Source organism: Strigops habroptila, chromosome 4 (assembly GCF_004027225.2).
Source record: "Strigops habroptila isolate Jane chromosome 4, bStrHab1.2.pri, whole genome shotgun sequence".
Lineage (NCBI taxonomy): Eukaryota > Metazoa > Chordata > Aves > Psittaciformes > Psittacidae > Strigops > Strigops habroptila.
Window position 1 is genome coordinate 40,543,096 of NC_046358.1, and position 25,585 is coordinate 40,568,680.

The 25,585-nt window shown below is 35.8% G+C and overlaps 1 protein-coding gene across 2 annotated transcripts in view; it reads right to left on the reverse strand.

Moving 5' to 3' along the window:
- Positions 1-25,585, reverse strand: part of SCFD1 (sec1 family domain containing 1) — a 52,062-nt gene that overhangs the window by 15,689 nt on the left and 10,788 nt on the right. For both annotated transcript variants that reach the window (XM_030481618.1, XM_030481619.1), the window contains 12 exons: positions 23,475-23,564; positions 22,237-22,292; positions 21,217-21,302; positions 19,356-19,455; positions 15,859-15,998; positions 14,787-14,877; positions 14,358-14,431; positions 12,803-12,884; positions 5,906-6,002; positions 2,165-2,235; positions 1,162-1,241; positions 407-469 (listed from right to left, as the gene is read on the reverse strand). In XM_030481618.1, coding sequence (XP_030337478.1) covers positions 407-469; positions 1,162-1,241; positions 2,165-2,235; positions 5,906-6,002; positions 12,803-12,884; positions 14,358-14,431; positions 14,787-14,877; positions 15,859-15,998; positions 19,356-19,455; positions 21,217-21,302; positions 22,237-22,292; positions 23,475-23,564 — 1,030 coding nt within the window. The remainder of the gene's footprint in view (positions 1-406; positions 470-1,161; positions 1,242-2,164; positions 2,236-5,905; positions 6,003-12,802; positions 12,885-14,357; positions 14,432-14,786; positions 14,878-15,858; positions 15,999-19,355; positions 19,456-21,216; positions 21,303-22,236; positions 22,293-23,474; positions 23,565-25,585) is intronic.

The window sequence follows — 25,585 nt, forward strand, 5'->3', positions numbered from 1 at the left end:
TTACACCCCTGACATTCTCCAAGCCCTGGAGAGAAACAGTTTTGAATACACAGGACTGTCCTTATCTTCTGCCACTGACTAAATAAGGTTCAAGATGATGGCTGTCATAGATCCATTTCCCGGTGCCAAATTCTTCTTCTATGAGAGTATGTTTAATGTGCAGGTGCAGTTATCACTATATTAAATTACTTTGTGGATTTAGTCACAGATACTTCTATTTTCCTGTGTGTAAGTCCTATGCACTGTTAAGGGGAGATGAATGCTTGTAATTGTCTGTAACTTAAAACTTCTTACAAATAGGGAAATGTCTTATTCTGGGCCTTGTATAGCACTAGTCACACTTTCAGTACTACTAAAGCAAGCTAAAAAAGCCTAAAGGCTTATAGAAAATTCATCAAAAGCATACCCCAAAGGTTTAGGCGTAGTGTTTCCATAGCTAGTTGGAGCTGAAGCCATCTTAGTGAAAGCCCTGTGAAAGCAAGGACAGAAATCAAATGCTTATCTCATAGCACATACTGCTGTAGAATGTTCCACTCTGGTCATCCAAAAGTGAAAAAACTTCTACTTCTTAAACTCTTTCAGGAAGTAACTATTTATTACATGCATCTCTCTTGTCTAGAAATGCAACAGTTAACGAACTGAAAGGAATTTGATTTTGTACTTAAAAGACAAAAACTTTATTTTGACACCATGTAAAACTAGAGTAACTGATTAGGCAGCATGGCCCTTTGGTTTAAACCAATAAAGTCTGGAGTCTGAACTAGCACAGCTTTTCATTTAGTAAAGCAAGTTGTTTCTGTCTTGGATCATTAAGTACACTACTATCTGTCATGTTCGAGAGTGTTCTGGCATTACTGGAGTCTAGTTTTAAAATAAGATTTGTATGTACTACCATAACAATGACAGCAAAAAATCATGCCAGAATTAATAGAATCATAGGATCATAGAATACTTAGGGTTGGAAAGGACCTTAAGATCATCTTCTTCCAACCCCCCTGCCATAGGCAGGGACACCTCACACTAAACCATGTCACCCAAGTTAACATTTAAGGATAATTTATGATTTATGCGAAGTAACACATAATTCTTCGGTAACAATGCTGAGTTCTGTGAAATATACCCAGTTATAGCCTCACGTAGGAGAAAAAAGAAATTACTTACTTCCATTGTTTTATGTAGCTCAAAGGAGCAAGATTACAACCTGCATCCGTCAATGCTTTTTTATACTGCTCCAAATCAATCTGAAAGTATGAAGCAGAGAATTGCAAAAGGCTGAAACTACTCTTAACTCTCTTTATGTGGAAAGGCAAGGTATCCTTATCTATATATTAAATAAGCAGTGTAAAGTTATAGCATTAACCAAAGCTAAACAGTAATTAAACGGGTCTTACTCCCATCTCCTACCAAGTAAGAAAATACAACTTAAAATGCAATTTGCTATGAGCATCTCTCCTTATGCTTAACAGTATTTGTAGAATTAAATCTTGTGCACTTTCAGATATGGGAAACTTTATATCTTTTATATCAGCATCTTTAAAAAACCTGACAGAATATTGCTTTCTGTAAAATGTCCCAACAGCAAACAAAAATGAAGAGGAGTTAATATACATTTGTAACAATACATTTTTTGCCTAATCCTACATTTTTCTTCTACCACATATCTCTACTGTATAATAAAAATCTTTCTTGAAATCAATCATCATAAGTTCAAAAGAAATATTCAGAAATTGTTTCCTGAATTACCCAGATATCGGCACAAGAAGCATTTCTCATTCATCTGCTAGTCAACTGACCCCATTATTCTTGAATATGTCAGGATAGAGTGAAAAGAGTGATATTGACATTTTGTTTTATCTACTTCTATTGAGCAGTGAAGCAGCATAATAGAAAGCATGCCAAGATGTGCCTTGCAGTAACTCTGAACTAAACATTCAAAAAAATAATCTTCCTTCTCACTAATCATTCATATCCTTTGAAATGGTGGGTAAAGCTCTGTGAGCAGATTCCCTGATAATACTACAAGACTTATTTGAAGTTTTAATATTTCCTGGGCATTTCACACTTCTCTTCAAGAGAAGAAGAAATACCTACTTAGTGCTGAAACGATATCAAAAAATCCTGTGCGGTAGCATTTGGTGTTGGAAGCTGTAAAGAACACACATACCTCTGAAGGTGCCTGAGCTGAGCTTATGTAATAGATCAAAAACAATCGCATTTTGTCTTCTGGAGTTCCCGCTGCAGTGAAGAAAAAATAAACATAAAAAACTACAGTTGTAACTATGCTGCTATGTTAAATGCTCTTCAGTAATTGTATATATGCACAGTCAGACTTTTAGTTAAGACAGTAATTGTTATCTACAAACATGGCTTTGTTCAGTGCATAAAACGGCAGAAAGACATTTAGCAATTTTATTCTAAGATGGGTTAGACTGGCTCACTGTGCCTGGAAGTTTACTTAAACTTCCCCATTTGCTTGTAGCAAATATTATTCTTCAAATAACATACTAAGTTATGTAGTGGGCATTATGTCTTTATGCAGGGATTGCAAGCATTAGCAGGGAGTAGATCCATGAAAGAAAAGACTAAAGAAAAATCATAGAAGTAAAAGCCACAGCACATTATTTTTTAACTCTACAATTTGTTTATGCAGCTCTGTGGTTGCCTGCACTGAAACACTTGAGGGCTGCAAAAGCACTAATGTGAACTTTTGGTCAGGAAAAAATGTCTGACCATCCAGCTTGCCGTTAGGAGGGATTTCACATCCTCAAACTTCTTTTACACACCACTCACTAGAGAAGAACACTGCTACAAATTCTTGGGAAGCATTATCAATGGCAATCAAACTACTTCTCTGCCAGATCAAAATGCTGATGTGACCATCCCTGTGTTATTTAGATTATCACCTACTACAGCAGATTTTGAACACTATCTACTTTTTTCTAGAAGAGAATCACTATTAGTAAAGACCACAGTTTCAGAAGAAGATTTCAGAAGTACAACTTCTCAAAACAACATTTTGAATTTGCAATTCAATTCTTCACTAAAAAAGTTTGATACCTTTAGATATAATGTTTTATAAAAATTAACTTTCTTGTACTTGTGGACAAGAAAAAAGTTTTTTGGTTTTTTTTTCCCTTTTTTATTTTGTTTTGTCTTCCCCCCCACCCCCGGAATGTGGATCATGTCAGCAGGGGATCATCTAATCTAACCTGCAACTTTTGTTTCTATGCGAGCATATATTTAGTTTGGCAGAAGTTAACAGTAAGTGCTGTCAGAATGAACATTTTATGACTTGGTACATTTTTTTCCTTGGAAATAAGTTTTATTAACCTTTACCAAATACCAGTAAGCCAGAAAATCAAGAACTGAAGAAACTTTGTATTATCTAAACCAAAAGCCAGATTTCAAAGTGGACATCCACTTGGAGCTCACATGGGTAAAAAACGCACTTAAACATTCTAAATATACAGTGTAACTGACTCTGGTTTCTGTAACTGACCTGGAAACTTGGTTTCCAGCTTGACAGTTTATAGCTTGTTTCAGTACTTTGCCGGTCACTAAGTTTCAGTTTCGACTGGAATATGCTGGGCCTATTTACGGTATCTACAAAACTAGAAGGTTTGTGCTCACAGGAGTGTAACTGATATTTTGTCTTACTAAAAGATCAGAAATTAAAAAAAACTAAATCTGCGACTGCATTATGTACACTTTACTAAAACTAAGGGAAACCACTTTGTTTGGCAAAAGTACTTTACTCTTGACATACTACTGATGTAAATCATAGCTGTGATAAGACCCAGGTCAGTTGCCTGTAAAATGTTCACTGTTTCTTTTCTAGGCTATGGTCCGTGACAGCATAGAGAGGGGGAGTGCTGAATGTTCCGAAGAAAACTTAACTTGGTAAATGTAGAACAGAACAATTTTATTTTCCACTCAAAAACCAGCAGGCAACCTTTAGGACTACTAAAGCAAAGCAAAATCACTGCCTCCCATTTTATCACTACTTCAGGATATAATAATATCCACTGAACTGGGAGGCAGCTAATAATAACCAAAAAGCAGTATTTTAGTATGACATAGTAAGAAACGGGATGCTGAAGCCTGAAGCTCTTAAGTGGTCTAGTCTAAGTGCTTTTGAGAAGACCTTTGCAGATACCATTGCCCACAAGACAAGTATTCCCACAGTATGCAAACAAGTAGTCCACCACTGAAAGCACTGTAAGACTTGGTGCATTAGTCCTTCAAAATATTTTCTGCTGGTATTTCTCAGTCAACCACACAATAGGAAGCTGTCCAGTTTTGCAAGATTGCATGTGCAGAAATAACCACTGTGATTTAACCTAAATCCTTGTTAGTTACCTTACACCTAGACAATGCATATGAAATGCTAATGTGCAACTGCAAACACTTGAATACTTAGCTGATGAAGGAAATCTAATCTTTCTCTTATGTAAAACCCAGGAACTTTGCTAATAAGAATGTTGATATGATACATAAGGCTTGGAAAACAATTTGCTTTATATTGCAATGTAAAAATGCACAGAAAATGTGGATTCAGGTAAAAAGTAATTGATCCAGTAGGAAATTCTAGCAAGCATAATAATTTCTGTTTTCATATCTAAGTTCATGCAAATATAAAAGCTGAAGTGAAAAACAGTAAGTGAATGGTTGATTCTGAACATGGAAAGGGACTAGTCTGTATTGATGCTTAATAAAAGTACATATTCTTATTAGCTTCATATTAACAATGAATGTCTGTACTCAATTACAGACGGTGCCTGACATCAGATTTCCTGACGGCCTGCTAGTTTCTAGACTTGATTCAGTATGAGATCTGTAAAATTTTAGCTTAGGCTTCCACTAACCATGTACTACTACTTCTACTGCCTTTTGATTCTATAGTGCAGACACTAGTAAAACATTTCTTTTTTAAGTCATATTCTTTCTATAGATATGAAACATTGTACAAACTCCAAGCAGACATTATGTCCAGTATGTAGCTACAAGACTGCACACATAAGCATGCAGTAAAAAAAACATTTTCTTAAAAGTGCATACTGGAAAAAGAGCAGGAACCCTGGGTCTCTCAATGCTTGATGTTTCCCAATACACTTGCCAATATGCAGACAGGCCAGTGATCATAACTTAAATTTTACAGTCTTGCTCTGCAGGTTATTTTGTTCCAGCCAACTGGTATCGGATCATACTGAAATCCATCAGAGGGTTGTGAGAGGTTAAAATGATAGTTGATGCTATGATACTATGAAAACCCATTCTAGTCTTAACCTTTTACAGAGGGACCCCTAGTGACTCCTGCTAACAGAGAACCCAAGTATCACCCAGTGTGGAAAGCCTTGTCATGTATAAGCTCTATATGGAAGAGAAGCATCGCACTTAAACAATAAAAAGAGACACGACACAGCTGGGTCAATGCATGCAAAACTTGAGTCTCTCAGTGAACTGGCCAATGTATGTATGTGTTACAAAATGTGCAGTAGGATTTTAAAGAATCGGTATTGTTTAGACCACACAATTCATAGAATCATAGAATAGTTAGGGTTGGAAAGGACCTTAAGATCATCTAGTTCCAACCCCCCTGCCATGGGAAGGGACACGTCACACTAAACCCATGGTATAGTAATTAATACTGGAGAAGCACAAAAGTAAAAATATTTTGGCCTTCAGAAACAAGGGGTTAAGAAGGGATTTTAGTGGAGCTGCAAAAGTGGCCAATATTTTGGTTATCACTCAGTCGTAATACTAAACTCTCTAGACTGCTACTATTATCACTAAAAGCTGTCTTCTTTACAAGTCTTGCACAGGTTGCACATAAGCTCTTTACCAACCCTGAAGTCCCAGCAGGTACAGATTTACAGTATATCTTAACAAATTTTAAAGTACTCACCATCTGGGTCAGAAATCATGTCCAGAAGAGATTTATCCAGAGTGGATTTGCTCATTATCTTCTCCTCATACTCAAAATACACATCCAGCTTTCGACTCTGTTTAAGTGTTAGGGTTAACATCTTAACGCTGTGAAAGAATACTTATTTCCTCTTTAAAAAGTTTTAGTTATCAAGCTGTTTTTAAAAATAACTTTTTAAATAAAGTATCAGTAAAAGTGCATTACAATACGCTTTTATTAACTCTCAGAAAATTCATGCTTATGTAATTCTCATATTAAAAGTGAAAATGGAAGTTAAGCAAGGTAATTCTGACATGCAAAATTTAAACTGGAAGAGGAGCTTTGTTTTCAACTATGGTTTTGCCATGGCTGAAAACTACATGCCATCATACATAGTGTTATGCTGTAATAGGAAAAAATAATGGTCAAGGGAATATTATGTCACATATTGTGCTGAACCTCAAGTCTCTCAGTCAACAAAGCAATTACTCAATGCAGATAAATGTAGGAAATTCCTAATTACATTAAGGCATCATCCCAGAGAACAGCTGGCAGCTTGGGCTGGTACCAAAATAACTACTTCAAATCAAATTAGATTATCTTGCTAACACTGGAAAAGCAGTTTCTCATTATACAATGACACATACAGATCAAGATGAGAAAACCCTATTTTAGGGAGGATGGCACAGAGACTGCACAAAAGTAATGAAGCAAAAGCTTTATGGAAGACATCACATGCCCGTGCAACTAATGACTGCATTGCAATACATCTGCACTAACAGCCCAGCTCTGCACTTCTCAACCATCGTATCATGCACTTCAATACAATCTAAAGATAGAAAAATGCATTCCAAAACTTAATCCGTTACATCACACATCATTATGAGCATTTGAACATTAGAATGTAGCATCACAAGAAATGTTACAACTACTCATCTTACAAAACCTTAATATCCAGTAATTAACTAAATACTGGTGTTTGGACACAATCAGCTATGTATTGGCTCAAAGAGGACACCAGCAGAGCGGATCTCCATCTCGTTACCTTGGAAGTATTTCAGCTCCACATAATGCTCTTTGGGAGACTGCAATGATATTGCCAGTGAGGCAAGAGTCACTGGTGCTCTTCTTGGGTTAAGAGATTCAAGAAGTTTTGTCTTATAATGCTGAGGCATGCAAAACTGCTATGGCACCTTCTAACCCACTGCAGTGGTTGCTGTAATGTCAGCAACACCAAAACTTTAGAAGTCTCTTTTTCACATGGTTTTGAATTCTACTAAAATTATTCCTGAGATCACAAATAAAGAAATGGAATTTAAAAAAAAAGTATTTCACTATCCCCCCGAAAAAGGGAAAAAACAAAGAAGAAGAGACAGAAAGGTACTTCTCTAGCCTAAGAATTTTAGGATATTTCACCTTCTGAGTACTGTAAGCTCATAAAAAAAGGAGCTGGAGATGAGACTACAAAATAAAAGAAGAGGTAAGTCACAAAAATATTTTAATATTAAAAGGCTTTGGCAAACAGCTTATGATGCAGATAGCTATGTAACATTTCTATTTCTCATTCACCATCTACTGAACTAATTAAGAAAACCAGTTGCTTGCAGAAGAGCAACTTAAGTTAAAGCTTTTGTGGAAGCTTGTAATTACAACTTATAAAATTAATTACCATGAAGATTTCTCAAAAAATGACCACTCACTAAAAAAAGAGCTAGAGCTTCTTTCAAGCTGTATTTACCTTGAGCTCAGGTTAGAGGAGAAGTCACAGCCAAATTTTGGTAGTTATGCTACTGTAAAACCTTGGATTAATCCCGTATGTAGCCAAAGTTAAAGTGCTTATCAGAGGCTATATTACACTAGTTTAACATTTTAATAGATCTGAACTACCAGCCTCTTTCCAAGACCTTACGTCAGACGTAGTCTGGCATCCAGCACGTCAAATGTGTTCTGTGACTTCAATTCTACAGCATCTTGGAGACTATCTGCATTATAGTTTTCTTAACTCTCTCTAGAGAGATAAAACAATTGCAAAGAAACTACTGCAATTTTTCTAGCCTTTCCATTACATTCACTTGATTTTTGTATTTTAACTACATCTGTATCTCCTTACATGGACATAAATTCCATGTTTTTAAGTTTGAGGTATTTTTCCCAGACAAAAGGCATCCAACAACCAAAGGATTGTCTTGAATTGTGGAAACTCAATGCTGTTAAGATAAATATATTATTGTTGAATTTGGCAATGCCCATATTATCTTAGCTGGTGATCTGTGTAAGACAAATTTATTCAGAAGGAATGTAAAAACGTAGAACAAAAAAATATTCATTAATTCACTATACTTGTTTACAGATCAACTTTGAAATAAAATTATGTAATTCAAACATGAGAAACATAATTGTAAGAACTGATTTACAATTGTTAACTTATTTGAAGCAGAAATTAGGTAAAATTCTGCTCAACCATGTGCAACTTTATGACTGTTTGACCATGACTGCTGAACAAAACGGACTAACGGCAGCAAAGAAAACTCACTGGTTGCGCGTATTTGCTATACTTTGAGCCTAAACTGAAACATTCAACGTGCACGTACACTCATTGTCTTAAAAAATACTGGACAATTACTTTTGAAATGTGAACTCAGCAGTCTTTGGAGGGGACCAAACTGAAAATCCTAAAACTTCAGGTGCTTTATTTCTATCCACAACAGGGACATCAGAGGTAAGCAGCAATATAAAAATCTCAAGACTCTCTTTTCAATGTGACAAAAGCACAAACTATAAAGAGATGGATCAATATAGTGAGTCCATTCAGCTGCTTCCTCACCAGATAACCAACGAAGGTTACTAGCAAAGATGCTAATTAGTTTTTCTTATACTGGCTTCCTAGGATTTAGATGGCCATCAAATCAAATTTCATACAGATTACCGAATAGCCTTAAACACTACTAGTTACCTTCTGACAGATTTCCCAGATACGCCACATCAATGAGACAGTTACTTCCTGAAGAGCTAACTTGTCTAAGAAGTGCTGATAAGAAGCAGATGTCCCATTTAATTTAAGTAAGTGCAATGGCAAACTCAAAGACATGCCAAGAGGAAAAGCTGGGGAATAGGAGCTAAACAATCCTGTAGATTCAATTATAAAAAAGACAGCAAAGAAGAGGTTCTTATCGATGCCAAACTGGCAAGCAAGGTGAAGAAAAATAGTAATAAAACACAGTAATCAAATCAAGATGTATTCACATTTACAGATATTCCCTTTCTGCGTCCTGCTCTTAATCTCCTACCATGACATCTTGCTCCACACCAACTTCATTCAGGAGACCTTTCTGTCTGCCAATTTAGAGACAGGACCTGTATTGCAGTTAAAGTGCTACACTTCAGCTCACTTTGTCTTTTTTAGTTTGGGTTTTGCCTGTTTGGCTTTTTTTTTTTAATATATGTGATAAAGCTTTCCACTTAGCATCTTTAGAAACAGGCTGTTCAGAAGCCAAAATTTCTTTTAGGGAAAATTACTGAAGCGCATGGGAATCTCTACCTGAGCACTGTAGTCCAAAATGAATACAAAATTCCTTCTTTTTTAAGCAGAGAATTGGAAGCAGGACCCACTGATATCTCTTGGAGGGTCACTTTTGTAAGGACTTGCAGGAGGCTCTCCTATCCTCTTTACAGTACCAAATTCTTCCTTTTGGAGAGAGAGAGAGAACATGCAGAAGAAGAGAAAAGAAATTTTCTAAGAAATTACTGGAATTTCTCAAAAGATACTGACAGAAAACAACCAGAACTAACAGTCCCCAGAATGAGTGAGGTTGGTCAGGTAATTATAGCGTGCTCCTAGCAAGAGGAAGAGAAACCCTGGGAGAAGGCTGAAAGTGGCAGCTCCACCAGTTCCCTTTGACTGAACTGCACAGAATAATGCCAGAAAGGTCACTGTAACTGAACTCAGAAAAAGCTGTTGTTTACTGTAAAGTTACTCAATTATCAGTTCTGAACTATGAAAAAACTGCCTGGACCACTGTAACATACATATTTCACAAACACATACTGTTTCTGTTTACATGGTAAGACAAAAATGTAATCTCATTTAAAACAGAGTAGTTACAATAGTGGAATTCCCTTACAAAATATGAACTTGATAACTTGAAAGTCTATTGGCAATGATAGTAATGGAGTCATTCAAAGTATCAGGTCTTGAGATCAAGGAAATTCAGATATACATGATAAGAAAATTACGTAGGAATTAAAAAAAAACAAACCCTAAACCAAACAAATGTACGTAATCTAAGACAGGTAATAATTCAAACAAAAATCTGCCACTTATACTCACACGTATAGAATTCTAGCAAGATGTTATGTAATCTATCCCCTCTCCAAGTATTCATTTTAGAAAAGTGTATGCATACATCTTTTCACAGGCCATGATTTAACATACTTCAGTAATCCTTGTATTCATACTAGAATGACATGCAAAGATAGGAATTATTGAAACTCCAGAGCAGCTAGAAAGATGCTCATATTTCTAGTGCTCAATCTGTTATCTGTTGGATACAGTCCTTCAGTCACCAGCTTCTTCAAAGAAAAAACAATCAATGCAAAACAAGGATGCATTTGTTCTAAGCCCTGACAATACATACTTGATGGTTCACTTTGTGAAATAAGTGATGCATTCTTTCCACTATTTCACTAAACACTAAGATATGCCAGAAAACTGCCAGGACCCTTAAGTATGTGATTAAGTTCTGTTTTCCTCTTGCTGTGTTTTAGAAAATGATCCAACAGAATGTGGAAAGCAGCTGTAAACTGAACACGAAAGTATGACCACAAGAAAAAATAAATTCCCTTAGTATATCTAAAGCAGGTCTCATAGTATTCTTTGCACTGCTTCATATATATGTAGTGAAGAAAAACGCTCAAATACTTAATGTAGTAAAAAATCACAATGCACCATGCGAACAGCCTATTTTAAAGTATGAATGTGCTTCCAGATTATTTTAAAAGTGAAAATATAGTAACCCAAAAAAGAGCATGGTGCCTTACTAGCTCCTCATGACCTGGGCACTTGCCAAAAGAATTCTCTCTTATCCTAATCTGGTTTAACTATTGAACTGTATATAAATCCTATTAACCACAGCCTCAAGGTGACATCAGAATTTCTGTAAAAAGTACTGGCTGAGATACTGCCCTTTTTGAGAGTACTTCTGTGGAATCCATGAGGTAGCATATCATCCTGCATGTTAAAATTCCACAGCTTGAGATAGAAAGATACTTTTTGTAACACTGGAGAGTGAAAAGAGGGGAGAAAATGGACAGGACAAAGCAGTTGGAACAAAATTTACTTATCATCATTATATTGAATAAACTGCATGCCTATTTGTCTCACGATCTTCTTTGACAGTTATACAATAAGAAGGTAAAGAGCCTGAGCACTTTGCAATACCAGAATTAAAAATCATGTATGCAGAAACAGATCACCACTCTCTGGGAACTCTCCAATAGCAGGCTCCCTGTCAGAGGAGAAAGCCTAAGGGCAAGTAAGAGTGCTACAGCAGAAGCACCTAGGGTAATTCCTTCAACCTCTAGGCAACAGAAAAGTGTGTCACTGTCACCTAATAGAGAATGACCAAGTGCATCTGACTCCAGTCCACTGCTAAGATGACACTGGCGATTAAAACTCGTATTACTGCCGTTCCACGTCTTACTCTGACACCTGGCTTCTAGCCAAAAAATGATACATAAAATACTACTGATGTAGACCTTAGCGTCTCAGTATCTTCCTTAGAAAAGTGAATTTACAGACAAGGCATCAAATAAAATACCAACATTGTCAACTTTTTTTTTTTTTTTGCCATGGTATTAATGTACTGCTTTGAAATTGCCAGATATGAACACTGACATGCTTAATATTGCAAAAGCACATAAACTATCTCCTACAGTAACGAGCCAAACATAGACACACTTACATCTCTTTCCCAATTTTATAAATATGTAAAATTAATTTCATTAAAATTCAGAATGAATCCTTTGTTCACTTACAGTAGTTAGTTTAAAAAAAATTGATAGCAGTAATAACTGAGGACACATCTTAGGCACTTTACAAATGGTAAAGTTAGCTTTGAAACACATCACCTTCCATGAGTTATAAATAGCATGGGGTAAAATTTCTAACTTGATTTTCAGTGAGTCCTGGTGCTTGTATAGCTTTCAGAAACAGAATTCCAGTGTTTCTGAAAGTCTCATCTGTAATTTCTGTTCTCATACTGCTTGAAAACAGATCCATCTGCCAAGTTATCCTAGTAGTAACCATGGTCTTAACACTGAAACCGTCTGCAAGTTCTCCAATACGAGAGCAGCAGACTCAAACAGAAAAGAGGACAAGCATCCTTCTGAAGTGCTTAAATTATGCGCAAGACATCTAACAGACCCTGCTGCAAAGACCAGTTTAGCAACTTGCATCATTATTGCCACACCTCCAGATATCATTTTCATTGGTGAACAGGAAACAGTACCCTTCTGATAAACACATACAGAACAGAAAATTGTTTAGACTGAAGTCATAACTTGCCATGACACATCTCTGAAGTAAACAAAACACTTCCACCAAACTTATTCTAGAAAGACTTCAACCCACAATAAAGTTGTGGCCATCATAAAAGAAGAGAGTATACTAGTAAATTCTGATAATAAAAAAATTCCTATGTTTACTTCACTTTCCAAGCAGAGGCATTCAAAATTCATTCCCTCTCAGCCTTTAACACTAAGTAATGTTATACAGTGATTTCTGCAAAAGGTAGCACAATTGAGAAGGCTCACTTTCTTATCTTAGTTCACCTGCTCAAATATATTTCTCCATGTAAGGAGCACTACTGACAGAAAACTGAAGTTGGAGACCAATCATACCTTTATATGCTCCAAAACAGCTGTTGCAACATTTGTATGAAGATCAATGAGCCTCTTCTTTTCCAGAAGTTCTGGAAGAGAGCTGAAGAGATTAAATACAAACTAACCTGCTGAGTTGCACAGTTAGTTGAATTGTGTATTATATACAGTTGGTACAAAAAACTTTACAGCATCACAGAGCAGTTTGGGTTGGAAGGGACCTTTAAAGATTATTAAAATCTAAAATTACAGAATACAGGAGGATTGGAACTGAAAAATTACAAAGTATAGATATAATAATTCTCATAACAGAAGGATATTATCCACGTGTAATGTAGTAAAACAGGTTTTTACCTTGACTAGCAATTTAATATACCTTGACTAATAATTTAATACTCCTACTGAAAGCTTGTGATCAACAACAGATATATGCCCTGCTTACCTACACAAATAATCTACTAGAATTATGGTTTATATAAGCAACATTTAGTTCACATCTGACACACAAAAGTGTCGATATCTGCCAAATAGTAGTTATACACTTTTCTGAAGGGGGCCAAGATTTCCCTTAATAATGCCAGATACAGAAAACAGTCATATAGAGGATAACTGAACTGGGAAACATCCTGATAAAGTTTTAGTCATACAAAGAAAGCTTTTCATGCTTGTCACTTCATACCCTGCTGCCTTAATCTGAAAACCAGCATCCTGAGAAGTACAAAACTTTAAAACTTTATAGGGGAGCTTACAAATACCTGCTTGCTTTTTTAAAACTGATCCATCACACATCCTCTGTAATTCCAATCAAATTCTAATTACGGCACAACATACAAAACAACTTTTCAAATTCACAAAGATATAACTGATGCAGACACATGATGGATTTCAAAGGACACTGGGCATATCACCCCATCTATCCTCAGAATAAGAATCATTCCTTCTTCCTTCTGATTAGGGTCTTCACGAAAGGCAGCAAATTGAACATTTCCCTTCTCCAAGGCATCAGTGGAACGAAAACCAGATTTACAATGAGGAACAAGTCTAAATCTCAAACTTTCAGTGTCATCCATGGCAGCTCAGTCTCCAAAGGCAGGGAGTAAACTTCCCATGCAGAGTTCTTAATGACTATAAATCTTGCCAACAGATGTTACAGTAATTACATTACTCAAAATGTAATTGACTACACACTGTGCAAAGCAAGCGGATGCTTCAGGAAGTGGGTTTCACTAACAATTTATTTAAGGAAGGAATGCAGAGGCAGGTAGTTGGGTTTCTCTGGTGGAAAAGTGTAAGCAGATCTATGATGCACTTAAATTATTCAGCTTTGCTGAGGAAACACTCCAAATCCATGTGTAGAGGGCTCATGCACACATGCTGTGGAAGTTGCATGTGTAAGTACTTGTCAAGGACATTGCATTAATCTTTACCAGAATTATAAAGCATTTTAACTCTAGTACTAAGTTGAATAGCCTACTTTTAAAGCTAGCTATTTTGAAGGATATAAAAAGTGAAATGACAGAAAGAATTAGAAATGGTTCCAAATTAATTAGACAATAAGGCATCATTGATTACTTACCTGACAGCTGAAGTTAGCTTAGCTGTATTATCAGAAAGCATACTTATTGCTCCTTCATCCTCCCCTTCTATACCCTGGTTTTGGGGAAGGGTTTGGAAAGAGGAATAAAAGTAGTCACAATAAATACAAAGATCTCATGTGCAAATACAGTCAGTACATTTAGAACCTATTTTCTTATAATGGTATTAATGTCTGGATTGTGTTTTTTACAGTTAGTATGGAAGTTATACAAATGTAAAGCAAATACATGCACGAAATTGAACCTTCTCATGAAATCTAGTACTTCTAGTCCTACTTTTAAGATTGTATTAAGCCTAAAACTCAGCATGTGGTGATAATTTAGGGGGGAAGGGGGTGACAGGGGAGGCTAAGCATTTCTGCAAGTCCTATTATGATTTACATAAAGCATATATAGGGAATAAAACTTACCATGATACTTTTAAGTCTTTTGACTTCATCTTCTTGGGCTCTGTAGGATTCCAGTTCTTGCTGAACTGACTCAGCTACCTCTGGAAAAGGACTAAGGCAATACTCTGCATTAGGCTTAGTTAAATCAACAAACTGAAATGCCAGAACCAGACAGGCTGCATGATCAAGATGATAATGGAAATATTTTCAGAAATATCAATACACAAATCATGCAGCAGTGTCGAATCAGTGAAAATAACAACATCTTACTGTAGGTTTACTTAAACTTTCTAAAATATATTCACTGCTTTCAGTATTTCCATAGAAATCTCATAAGAACGATTTTGTGCTCTGTAACAAAAAGCTAATACACAATATGGACAATGACCATTCACTATGTGGTGGGTTGACCCTGACTGGACACCAGGTGCCCGCCAAGCCACCCTATCACTCTCCTCAGCAGGATGGGTGGGGAGAAAATAAGATGGAAAAACTCCCCAAAACTCACGGGTGAAGATAAATGCAGCTTAATAAAGAAAAAGCAAAGGTCGCGTGCGAAAGCAAAGGAAAACAAAAGACTTTCTTCTCCACTTCCCATTTGTAGGTGATGGCTGGCCACTTCCCAGGAAGCAGCTGCTCCAGAAGACAAATGTCATTAAAACAAAAAAAAAATAGAATGTCCCCCCTTTCTCCTTTCTTCTTTTAGCTTTTATTGCTGAGCAGATGTCATATGGTATGGAATATCCCTTTGGTCAGTTTGGGTCAGCTGTTCTGGCTATGTCCTTTCCCAAGATCTTGCCCCACTTGGTGAGGGGAGAATGTTGGAAAGACAGCCTTGATGATGTGCCAGCGCTGCTCAGTGGTAGCTGAAACACTGGTGTGTCATCAACACCTTTCTAGGTACCTATACAAAGCACAGCACTATGAGGCTGCTAAGGGGAAAACTAAGTCCATCTCAGCCAGACCCAATACACCTTAAAAATAAAAACTTCATTTTCAAAGAAGCTTAAAAATAGAACTACCATAATATGAAGAATACTTAGAATTTATATATTAACTATATTAATATAAAATTTGTACCTATACAGCTTACCTGCCCTTATGCTTTTGCCAGAATTTATCAGACATAGTTAAATCATAGGACTTCTTATTTTTTTTCTTAGGTCTAGCACCTGCTGGAGAACTTTCTGTTCCTGTTGATTCTTCCAAGTTAACTCTATTCAAATGGAAATCCTTAAAAAAAAAAAAAAAAAAAAAAGGAATCTTATGTAAATATTTGATAGTTTTTAATTATTTAATCAATTTTTTATATTCAATCAGTTACCTTCTAGAATATTTTCTAAAAAATATCAACACAGCTATTTATTAGAATTTCATAAGACGGCAGGACACAGTTTACTAACTAGATAGTAACAACAGCAATGTAAGAACTCCAAAATTACTGACACTCATTGAAAAAACATCAAAAAAGCAACAAATATTAAGCAAAGACATCTGATTGTCTCACATGCAATCAGTCTGTGACACTACACTCTGAATACTGTTTTCTGTACACAAAAACATTTATTTAGCAATAACTGAGCTCTAACAACTGGCCAAAACCTTAAACTATAAAAGTTCCTGGTTGCAGACATAGAATGTTTTGAGGGCTGAATTTCACTTACGTAACGACAGCAAATGTATCAAAGCTGCAAAGAAGCTCATGACGTCAGCAGCAGGAACATCCACTGTGAGGACTATTTAGTTATGCTTTCACAGTTCTTTTCCAATTATTTTAAACACTAGTGAAATAGTGAACGCATGATAAAGCAACAGTTTGCAACAAAGCTGCCATTTCTTCATATAGCTTTTCTTCCACGGATGCATGAACTTAGAAACTGCATCTTTTTTGCTAGGTGACAGAGTTATGCTCACACAGTATGTCACCACATTGCTCTCTGCATGTCTTCTGGTTCTTTACCCCATTACTTTTGCCAAGGACAGTTCTGTGTTTCCTGCAGCATACATATTCCCTCTGCTGACTTCATTCTAACCCTTTTCAAGAACATTTAAAATTCGAAGGTCATCTATGCTTGCCAAATGATTATAAAGAGTCAAATCTTCAACTATGCAGAACCTGCCATGCATCACTTAGAACAGACGAATGTTTTCCAGAAATAAAACTCCACCATGTCACTACAGTAACAAGAACTAGACCACTGTAAGTTAAACTGTCAAAATTTTAAAATGGCTTTAGTTATCGCTTGGCAGAGCTCACACTTAAAATGAAATACTATAAATGAACCATGCCAGAATAGGAACCAAACTAAGCAGCTACTCAAAGGAAGTATATGCAGTGAATGAGCACAAACCTCATCTTAAAAGACACGTTTAATGTTTCAGAAAAAAAAGAGTATTTTTTCAAGTATGTATGTTTAACAAAAACTTAAAGGAAAAAAAAGATTCATTTTATTGCAAATTAAGCTGTGATTTTAAATTGGTTCACCAGTGGTTAAATTAACTCACCAGTGACCTGAGTTTCCAAGTTAGTTGTGGCATTTACAAGTTTTACCAAAATAATTCTCATTGATTAGTGTTCCTCATTTCACCTCCTCATTTTGTCTTTATAAGACTTTCTATCCATGCTTCCCATTTTTCTGTACCCACTTGTGAAACGTTTTTTATTCAGAAATGGGAATCTCCTCATACAAGCCTGTTTATATGTAGAAACACCACAATTATAATCTAAATGGATCCAGCATACAACTTCGTGGCTGGGTTAGCATTTAGTTCAACATCCCACAGAATTTCTGGACTGTTGTAACAGAGCTTAAATAAAAAATGATTTTAAATGATTTAAAAATGCAGTTTACGTAATCATCACCTCAGTTAACACTTTCGCTGTTACAATTTACGGCCTTTTCAAAGGCTACTGCGGTTATTTAATGAAATACTATGCTCGGTACATGAAGAACCTGGCATGCTTGCCTTTAAAGTGAGTAACTTGACTGGTTTGGAAATTAAACTTCTGCCCTTGACATGGAATCACAGGCCACATGGTTACAATTTCACAATACAATCCTGTCAACTCAATAAAAATTAGATGCAATATGCAACATTTACCAAGTTGTTCCAGAGAAACTACTGCAACCTCATGCAGCACAGACAAATATCCCATGATTCTCAAATCATTCATCTAGTGTCATTCTAATACTTCTCCATATTTGTAGCACTAGTTGTCCTAAGCATCCACTACCTCTTTGATCCCTCTGCATCTTGATGCACCCAACTCCTACCCCAAGGCATACTTGAGGCCACCCAACACTACCTTCTTTACCTGGCAGCTGAGTAGGAGGCAAGTATGTGGAGCTCTGCATGGATTTATTATCTAGTAAGTGAGCATTTGCAGATTAAATGGTTGGCATGTGACAAACTGAAGTAAGCACAGACCTTGTGCAATAGTGTTTACACTGGTAAAAATTCTAATTCAGGTTTCCACCCCTTCTTCATTCCCTTCTTTCACTGATTTTCAAAAGAAATGTGTAGAAATTCAGTAGTTCTGTTTGCAAGTCTCTAGGCAGCTCAATAGTTGTTGGAGAAAATAATTGTGAGGTTTTCGTATATGCCTTTCCTAAAGCAATCAGGCCAAAAGATTTTTATTTGTAAAAAGCACCCTTAAGTTTAAGAGGAAAGGACTTTTCTTAAATAATGAATTACATAAATCAGAATTTAAGAGCGTCCTAAAACATCCCATTAGTGCCAAAATATTTTCATTGTAGAGATGCAAGTTTCTGGACAACACTGTATGTATGACTATGCAGTTCACAACCAACTCTGTATACAAACACATATGTACATATGCATACTTTACATATTCTTCTAACACTCTCAATAATAAAACCAAAATACGTCTCAAAGATATTTAAATTACTTGTATGACTAATTCTGGAGTATAAAAAAGCCTCCAGATTGTAATTATTCTTACTCATATATCTTTCATTATTTACTTCATGAGTATACATGAAATGCATGAATCTTAGGTAAACCATATCTGCTTTCATTCAAGAACATTTCTACTACTACTACTACTACTACTACTACTACTACTGGTTTTATAAAATAAACTTGAGGAAACAAAAGTGATTTAAGGCTACCTGAATTTCCGAAAAATTATTATATTAAAAATACACTTGGTATCTCTATGCTGGACACTTACACCACCTTGCGGGGAAAACCAGAAATAGGTATTTTTAGAAATTCAAACATATTAAAATCAGTTTAAAAACCTCATTAAAGGTGTTTATTTTCCAAAACTGAATTGCACTTAATGGAGTCTGGAGTTTACATAACAGAAAAGATCACTAACTACTGAATTAAAACATAAGACTGCTGAATAGTCTATCTTTCGATAATATCAAGATTTCAACTTTTTAAACATTTTAGAAGTTACTGCTAAATAAACTTTCTGGATAAAATCTTCCAAGTTGTTTTTTACTAAACAACTTCCAAATTAAACAGACAAAACAGATTTTTGTATTATGAGAACATCTGGTATTAATAACAAACTGAGTGAAAAAAAAGTTTTGGTAACAAAATCAGATTTATTCTTACCAGAACATCATGCACTAAAGCTTGGTATGTCCATGTATGATGTAGAGGAGTTGCTAAATCTATGTTTCTGTCAACAAGGACTAATAGGGGCCTTTGGAAGCTGAAAAGATGACACTGTATTAGTATTTCTTCAAACATGTTTAGAACACCTCAGTAACAACCTCAGTGATATCAGCCACCTTCTGCATCATGTACTTCAAGCTAAAAGCCAAACTGCTTACTGCAGAGTTCCTCCAGCCTTCCCCAAAGCATCTGGGGCTGATGACTGCCAGAAATTCCATTAATCACAGTCTTAGTAATGATAAAAAGATTATTTCTTTTTGTACTAAGTGAAATTACCAATGCATAAATATTGTTACTACTAAATATAGTTACTACTAGCCTTTTAGGTTATTAGCTAATATGTCTTCATGTGGATACACATTTGCATGCCAAGCAACTGTTTGAGTGGCTATTATTCCACCTTGATGCCCATTATAAAACTCAAATATAAAAATCTCTCTTTCAAGGGTTTTTAATTTCATCCTTCTCTTTGCTTGTATATGAAGTTCATAAAGAAAAAAATTATGAACTTCTAAGATGCATTGTGGTAATTCCATCAATACTCAATTTTACGGAAAAAGCATGCAGACATGCCTAAATGTCTTGGGTTATGGCTACATGAAAAATTTATTGTGAAGACAGGAAGGCTGTGAATCATCAGAACATTATTGCAACCATTTCTCTTAAGCACATTAACCCTACAGTAAATGCGATGGCTAAATTAGAGTGTATTTAAACAAAGTAAAACCATATTAATTCCATGCTCTGGATTTCCTTGCGGTAAGTATTTTCATCTCAAGAGCCTTAGTCATCCAATTCTGAAAACCAGACTACAGATCTGAAGCTATTTAACTGGTTAAATGTTCTCATGTTTCCCTTTCCTGGCATTTTGATTTTCTGAAAAGGGAAAACTGTGGTTACAATTCAGTTCCAACGAAAATGGGGGAATTGGTATTTCACAGCTATTCTCTCTCCTAATACCTTTCAATCTCATTCAATTTTGCCACCCTTGATATTTTCTGTCTTTTATCCAAGTTCTGCTCTCAATTTGAGATAAAATTATGATGACTATTTTATATCCAGTTAGCGGATCATAACAATTTCCTTCAGCTACAGTCTTCCCAACATGCCTCCTCACCTTTTCATGTACAGTGTAAATGCCTGTAACACACTTTCCTAAAGCAGCCTGTGGAGAATTCAGCTATCTGAGGGATACACAGGAGGCTACTGAAAACACATTCTCAGTTGCATGCGAACATCCACAATGTCTTTTTCTCACTCCTCTTTCCCCTGGAAGGATTCAAATGGCCATGACCTAACAGTCGTTAACTATCTATTTATCCAAGTGGTAGTCCTTAAGCAGTCCTCCTCTGGTAGAGACAGGAATCAGCTGAGAAACACTTGCTTTTTACATAACTACAACAGTGCTCACAAGTGAGAAAATGGGCATTTCTTTCTTTTTAATGGACTAAAGATTGCTAACAGATATGTTCAGACATCCAACTGGATATTGTGGTCCTGTAAAATTGGCGTATTTGCCTGGTTCTTGATGAGCTTAGAGGGTGAACAAAATTATGTGGCTTGTTAAATAATTCTTGTCTCACTGTTCTAGGACCGCACACTTATTAGCTATAAAAGTTTTCAAACTGCTTATGCCAAGAGATTGGAAAACTCCCTTAACAGTATGTAAGCTCTTTCAATATAGAACTTGAATTCCTGTAAATTCAATTTTCAGCACAGTGGTGACTTATCCTAATGAGATATTTCAGACAACTGAAATATGAAAAATAAAAATACATAGTTATTACTAACATCATACCTGAACTGGCCAGCTCCAAGTGTGTCACCTGTAAAAAGGCTGTTTCTGGCATCTCTTAGATTTTCTCTGAGCTTCTTATCTAATTTCTGGGGGGGGGGGGAGGGAAACAAAACAGCTTTTAATAAACCAATGGTTTCCTAACCTCTTTATATGGTCAACATTTACAGATTTATTGTGCTGGTTCTGTAGTTTATAAATGTCTTAGCTGCAGGAAGCCTAAATATGCTGTACACAGGAAAGAAATCTCTTCTTTCTGTTTTCTCCCTCCAGCATTTTTATCTACACCCAGGACTACACAGAAGACGTTTCCTTTATGTGCACTAATCTCCCCCCAGGCAATCAGCACCCTTTCCCTAAACATGTGAATAGAAAGTACCAGTAAGAGGTACCAAGACATTGCCACACTCTTTCATAAAAATGAGGTTACCCTCAGTATGAATGCATGCACGCTGAGTGCTTAGGTTTAATCAGTATTAAGGCTTCATGGACAAAGAAAGATGTGTAAAAGATGGAAGAAATGAAGAACAGTGACCCCCAATGAAGACAGTGCTGCAGAGACTTTTAACTGTGATTTAGGTTGGTAATTTCATCCCTAATTGCTGATTAAGTTCAGTCAAGTTCAGTTTAGTTTGATATAGTAAAAATGTCTTGTACTTACGGGGTTTCCCAGTAAGATAGATAAGAATTTCTAAGACACACAGAAAAACCCAGGCCAGACAGCCATGTTTTAAGCTCTGTAGGTACACCTTAATGGTTGTAATTATAATGCCTGTCAAAAAATCTTTATAAACTCTAGATTAGGAATGATTATTCATGTTTAATTTTCTCATCAGCTGATTCCGTAATATTACAACTTCCACAGATGGGTTCCATGGAACTAGAATCAGAAAGGAAAACTGGTATACCTCCTTCCCAGTTTTACTTCCTTCATAAGGAAAAGGATACAATGACACTAGATGTCTGCCTAGTATTGAGAAGATTAAACAAGGTGTCAGGAAAATTTTAAAAACAGTTTCTTACCACTGCCACCATTTCAGCTGCAGTTCCTCTTGAGCATCTGATTATAGGAATAGCTCCTAGTAAAAGATACATTGACTTCTACATGTATTATAATTTTCAGATTTTAAGTTAGTGTACTTTCACATTTTTAGTGACATACTGAGATGAAATTTTTCAAGTGGACAATACAAACTTATATTAAATTTGTCTTTTGCAGTATTTATCTATGAAATAAAAAATATTGAATAGAAATATTAAATAAAGTTTTACAAAAGTAAGTGAATACCTCATACAGGAATTTATGAGAGGTACAGTGTGCACTAGAAAGATAGCTAATGTGCTGTGGAGGGGACAAACTATTTCATATAGAAGCATTTAGTTTCAAAAGGTTGAAAGTCACATGAAAATTATAATAAAAATCCCAATAACACATCACAATACGTCAGTTACAACTCACTGCAGGGTAAGGTTATTTTCACAAGCATGTTTTTCACTGGCTTTCCGGTTTCAAAATTTTTAACTACGATTTCTCACAGCTCATATAAAAATATGAAAATTCTAATACCATAGAGTTTAAGTGACTGAGTAAAAGAGATTTAATTTGTATCATGCTAACACTTGAAAGAACTCAATATGTCCTAGGGAAGCTCCCTTGAACGGACTGCCCTATAGCGATCCCCAGCTCCCCATGTAGGAATGCTATCTTAGACTGACTGATTTCAGTGAGAACTTGTATTAAATGTCATCGCTGTGAAAAACATATGAGCTAAGCATTAAGAAAACTCACAATGAAAATAAGCAAATTTAAAAAAATAAGTAAATTAAATATATCTTCTTATTCTTCCAGTTATTTCACTTAGATCTTTGCAGAGTTTATGTAAGCTTCACCCCTCCCCCCCCTCTTTTTTGCGTTATTTGTTGTTTGGGGTTTTTTTTTTGAGAGCTACAAATCTAAAATCCAGTCTTAAAGCACTATTAATCTTCACTGCAAACTAGGATTTTGTTAAAACAGTGAATCCAAACCTTTGCATTTCAGTATTCTTTTCCTATTGATACTGAAGACTAAGACTCGACACCCATGTAGGACAGACTTTATTGTCTTTTGCAGTGATGTATAGCAAGATCATTAACCCACCCCATGAACTATTGAGAATTCTGTCACAGATCTAATTCTGCTTTTCATTTGCTATATCTCATTGAATACAGATCTTTTCTAAAAGGAAAGCATATAGAAAACATGCTAAAATTTGAAAACTTACCAAGTGTAACAAAAAAACAGAAGAGACTATCAACAATAGTGTCCATTATAGTTTCCATTTCTGTGTCCGTTATATCTGGTCGGTTAATGGCTAAAACAGTGTGGAAAAGAGTTAAGACTAGGGTTAAAGAAGTTTATGCCACTTTAATATGAGAAAGCAATCCTCTTCTTACCTAATGGCTGTTAATAGCCAACAGCTTTTATTGCAGAGATCAAATTGTGAAATGGCCCTCTTAGCACATCCATTTAAGAAAAAAAACATGGGAGAACTTAATTGTTGCTCACTGTATAAGGTCAAACACTACACAATCTTTTCCAATGATCTCTGACAATGCATACTGTAACTTCTGGATTGTGTCAGTACTGCATTATTAAAAACCTCCTGGAAAACCACATTACAGAACAGAAATGGCTGTCTACTTGGAAACCATTCTTCAGATATAACATCCTCAATAATTACTTGTATAATTTAAAGAGAATTACAGTACGCAGATATCTATATTTAAAGATTCCAAATGCCACCACTTGTAATGGAGATTCCTTTTCCTTCTTTACTTTTTTTTTTTTTAATAAATTTACAGTCAGTCTCTAAGTTAGGGATAATTCCCAAGTTTTAAAACATTTCACACTACAAATGGAATGATTTCCCTCACACATTTAGGTCAGAAAGAGAGACATGTAACAACATTTCTATTAAATAATTAACACTGACAGGAATATAACAGCCAACAGGAAACAGCAAACCTAATCTTATCAGAGGTCTCGAGTTAAGCACTATCTCTGAAGTCACGCCATAAATCCCACGCTTGTTTGTTTTACTTTACCTTTAAAATTTTCTCACATAACTACCTGTCTTATACTCTTCCTTCAAAAATGAACTTCAAAGCTCTGAACATTAAGCCTTCCATCCTAAACTTATGCACGGGCAGCTACAATCATTCTCTAACTTTAAAGGTGTTTTTTCCCCTCCGGCTTTGTCCTCTAAGAACTTCAGGCAGATGAGTTGTATTAGCAATTTATGTCAGCAGCTATTCTTAGTAAGTCAAACTTTTTACTACGCTGCCGGGATGCAGCAACAGACGTGCCCCTGTTGGCAATTTTTTTTCATTCTGAGTCCAAGTTTCTGAAATATCAGCACCCAGAAAGACAGCCTGTTCCCAGGATCTGTATTTTCATATAATTCCTAAAGCTTTGAAACAACTGGGACTATCATTCTGTAGTTACCTTCAACTAATGGTCTCCCAGTTTATATGGGGAAATAATCTTGGTTTTAGTCCCCTGCCTTTCTCATTTTTAAAACTTAATTCTCTCCCTATTATTATGTTTAATATACTCATTTACGATGTTCCAGTAATCTACACACTGTTGGTGCCTTCTAATTTTGTGTAACAAACATGCACATTTTATGAGCACATACCTTTTTTTTTTTTTGTACCACAGCAATCAACACAAATATTCAATATTAGTGCTGCATAGGTCAACCTTTGAGAAACTCCATTAATAATCCTTCAATAAAATGTTCTATTGTGTTTTCTATATATTCCTCTCTCTCCACTGTAACAAGTTTATGGGGATGCATCTATTACAGGAAAGTAAGCTTAGATCTCCTACATTTTCTTCTTGTTTTACAAAATTGATCCATATTTGGTAAAGAAGCATTCAAAAAGCATCAGTCAGGATGTCAAAAACATGGACTTTATACCAATACTGTGTACTCTTCCTTCTACACAGTCCTAGAAAAACAGAACCAGAGAAAGCCTGAGGGATTATATAGTCAGTCCTCTTACCCAAAGATGAGTTTTGCCCAAGGAAGTTGTGAATGCTCCATCCCTGGCAGTGTCCAAGGCCAGGCTGGACAGAGCCTTGGGTGACATGGTTTAGTGCGAGGTGTCCCTGCCCATGGTAGGGGCGTTGGAACTAGATGATCTTAAGGTCCCTTCCAACCCTTACTATTCTATGATTCTATGATTCCACTGTTACTTCTGTATTGAAACTAATTCCCAAAGCCTCCCACTCATAAAAATGCCACAGCATTTATAGGTACTCTATTCTAATATTTCACTATCTTTTATGTTAGAAAGTGCTCTTAATATCTGACCAGAAACTTTCTTG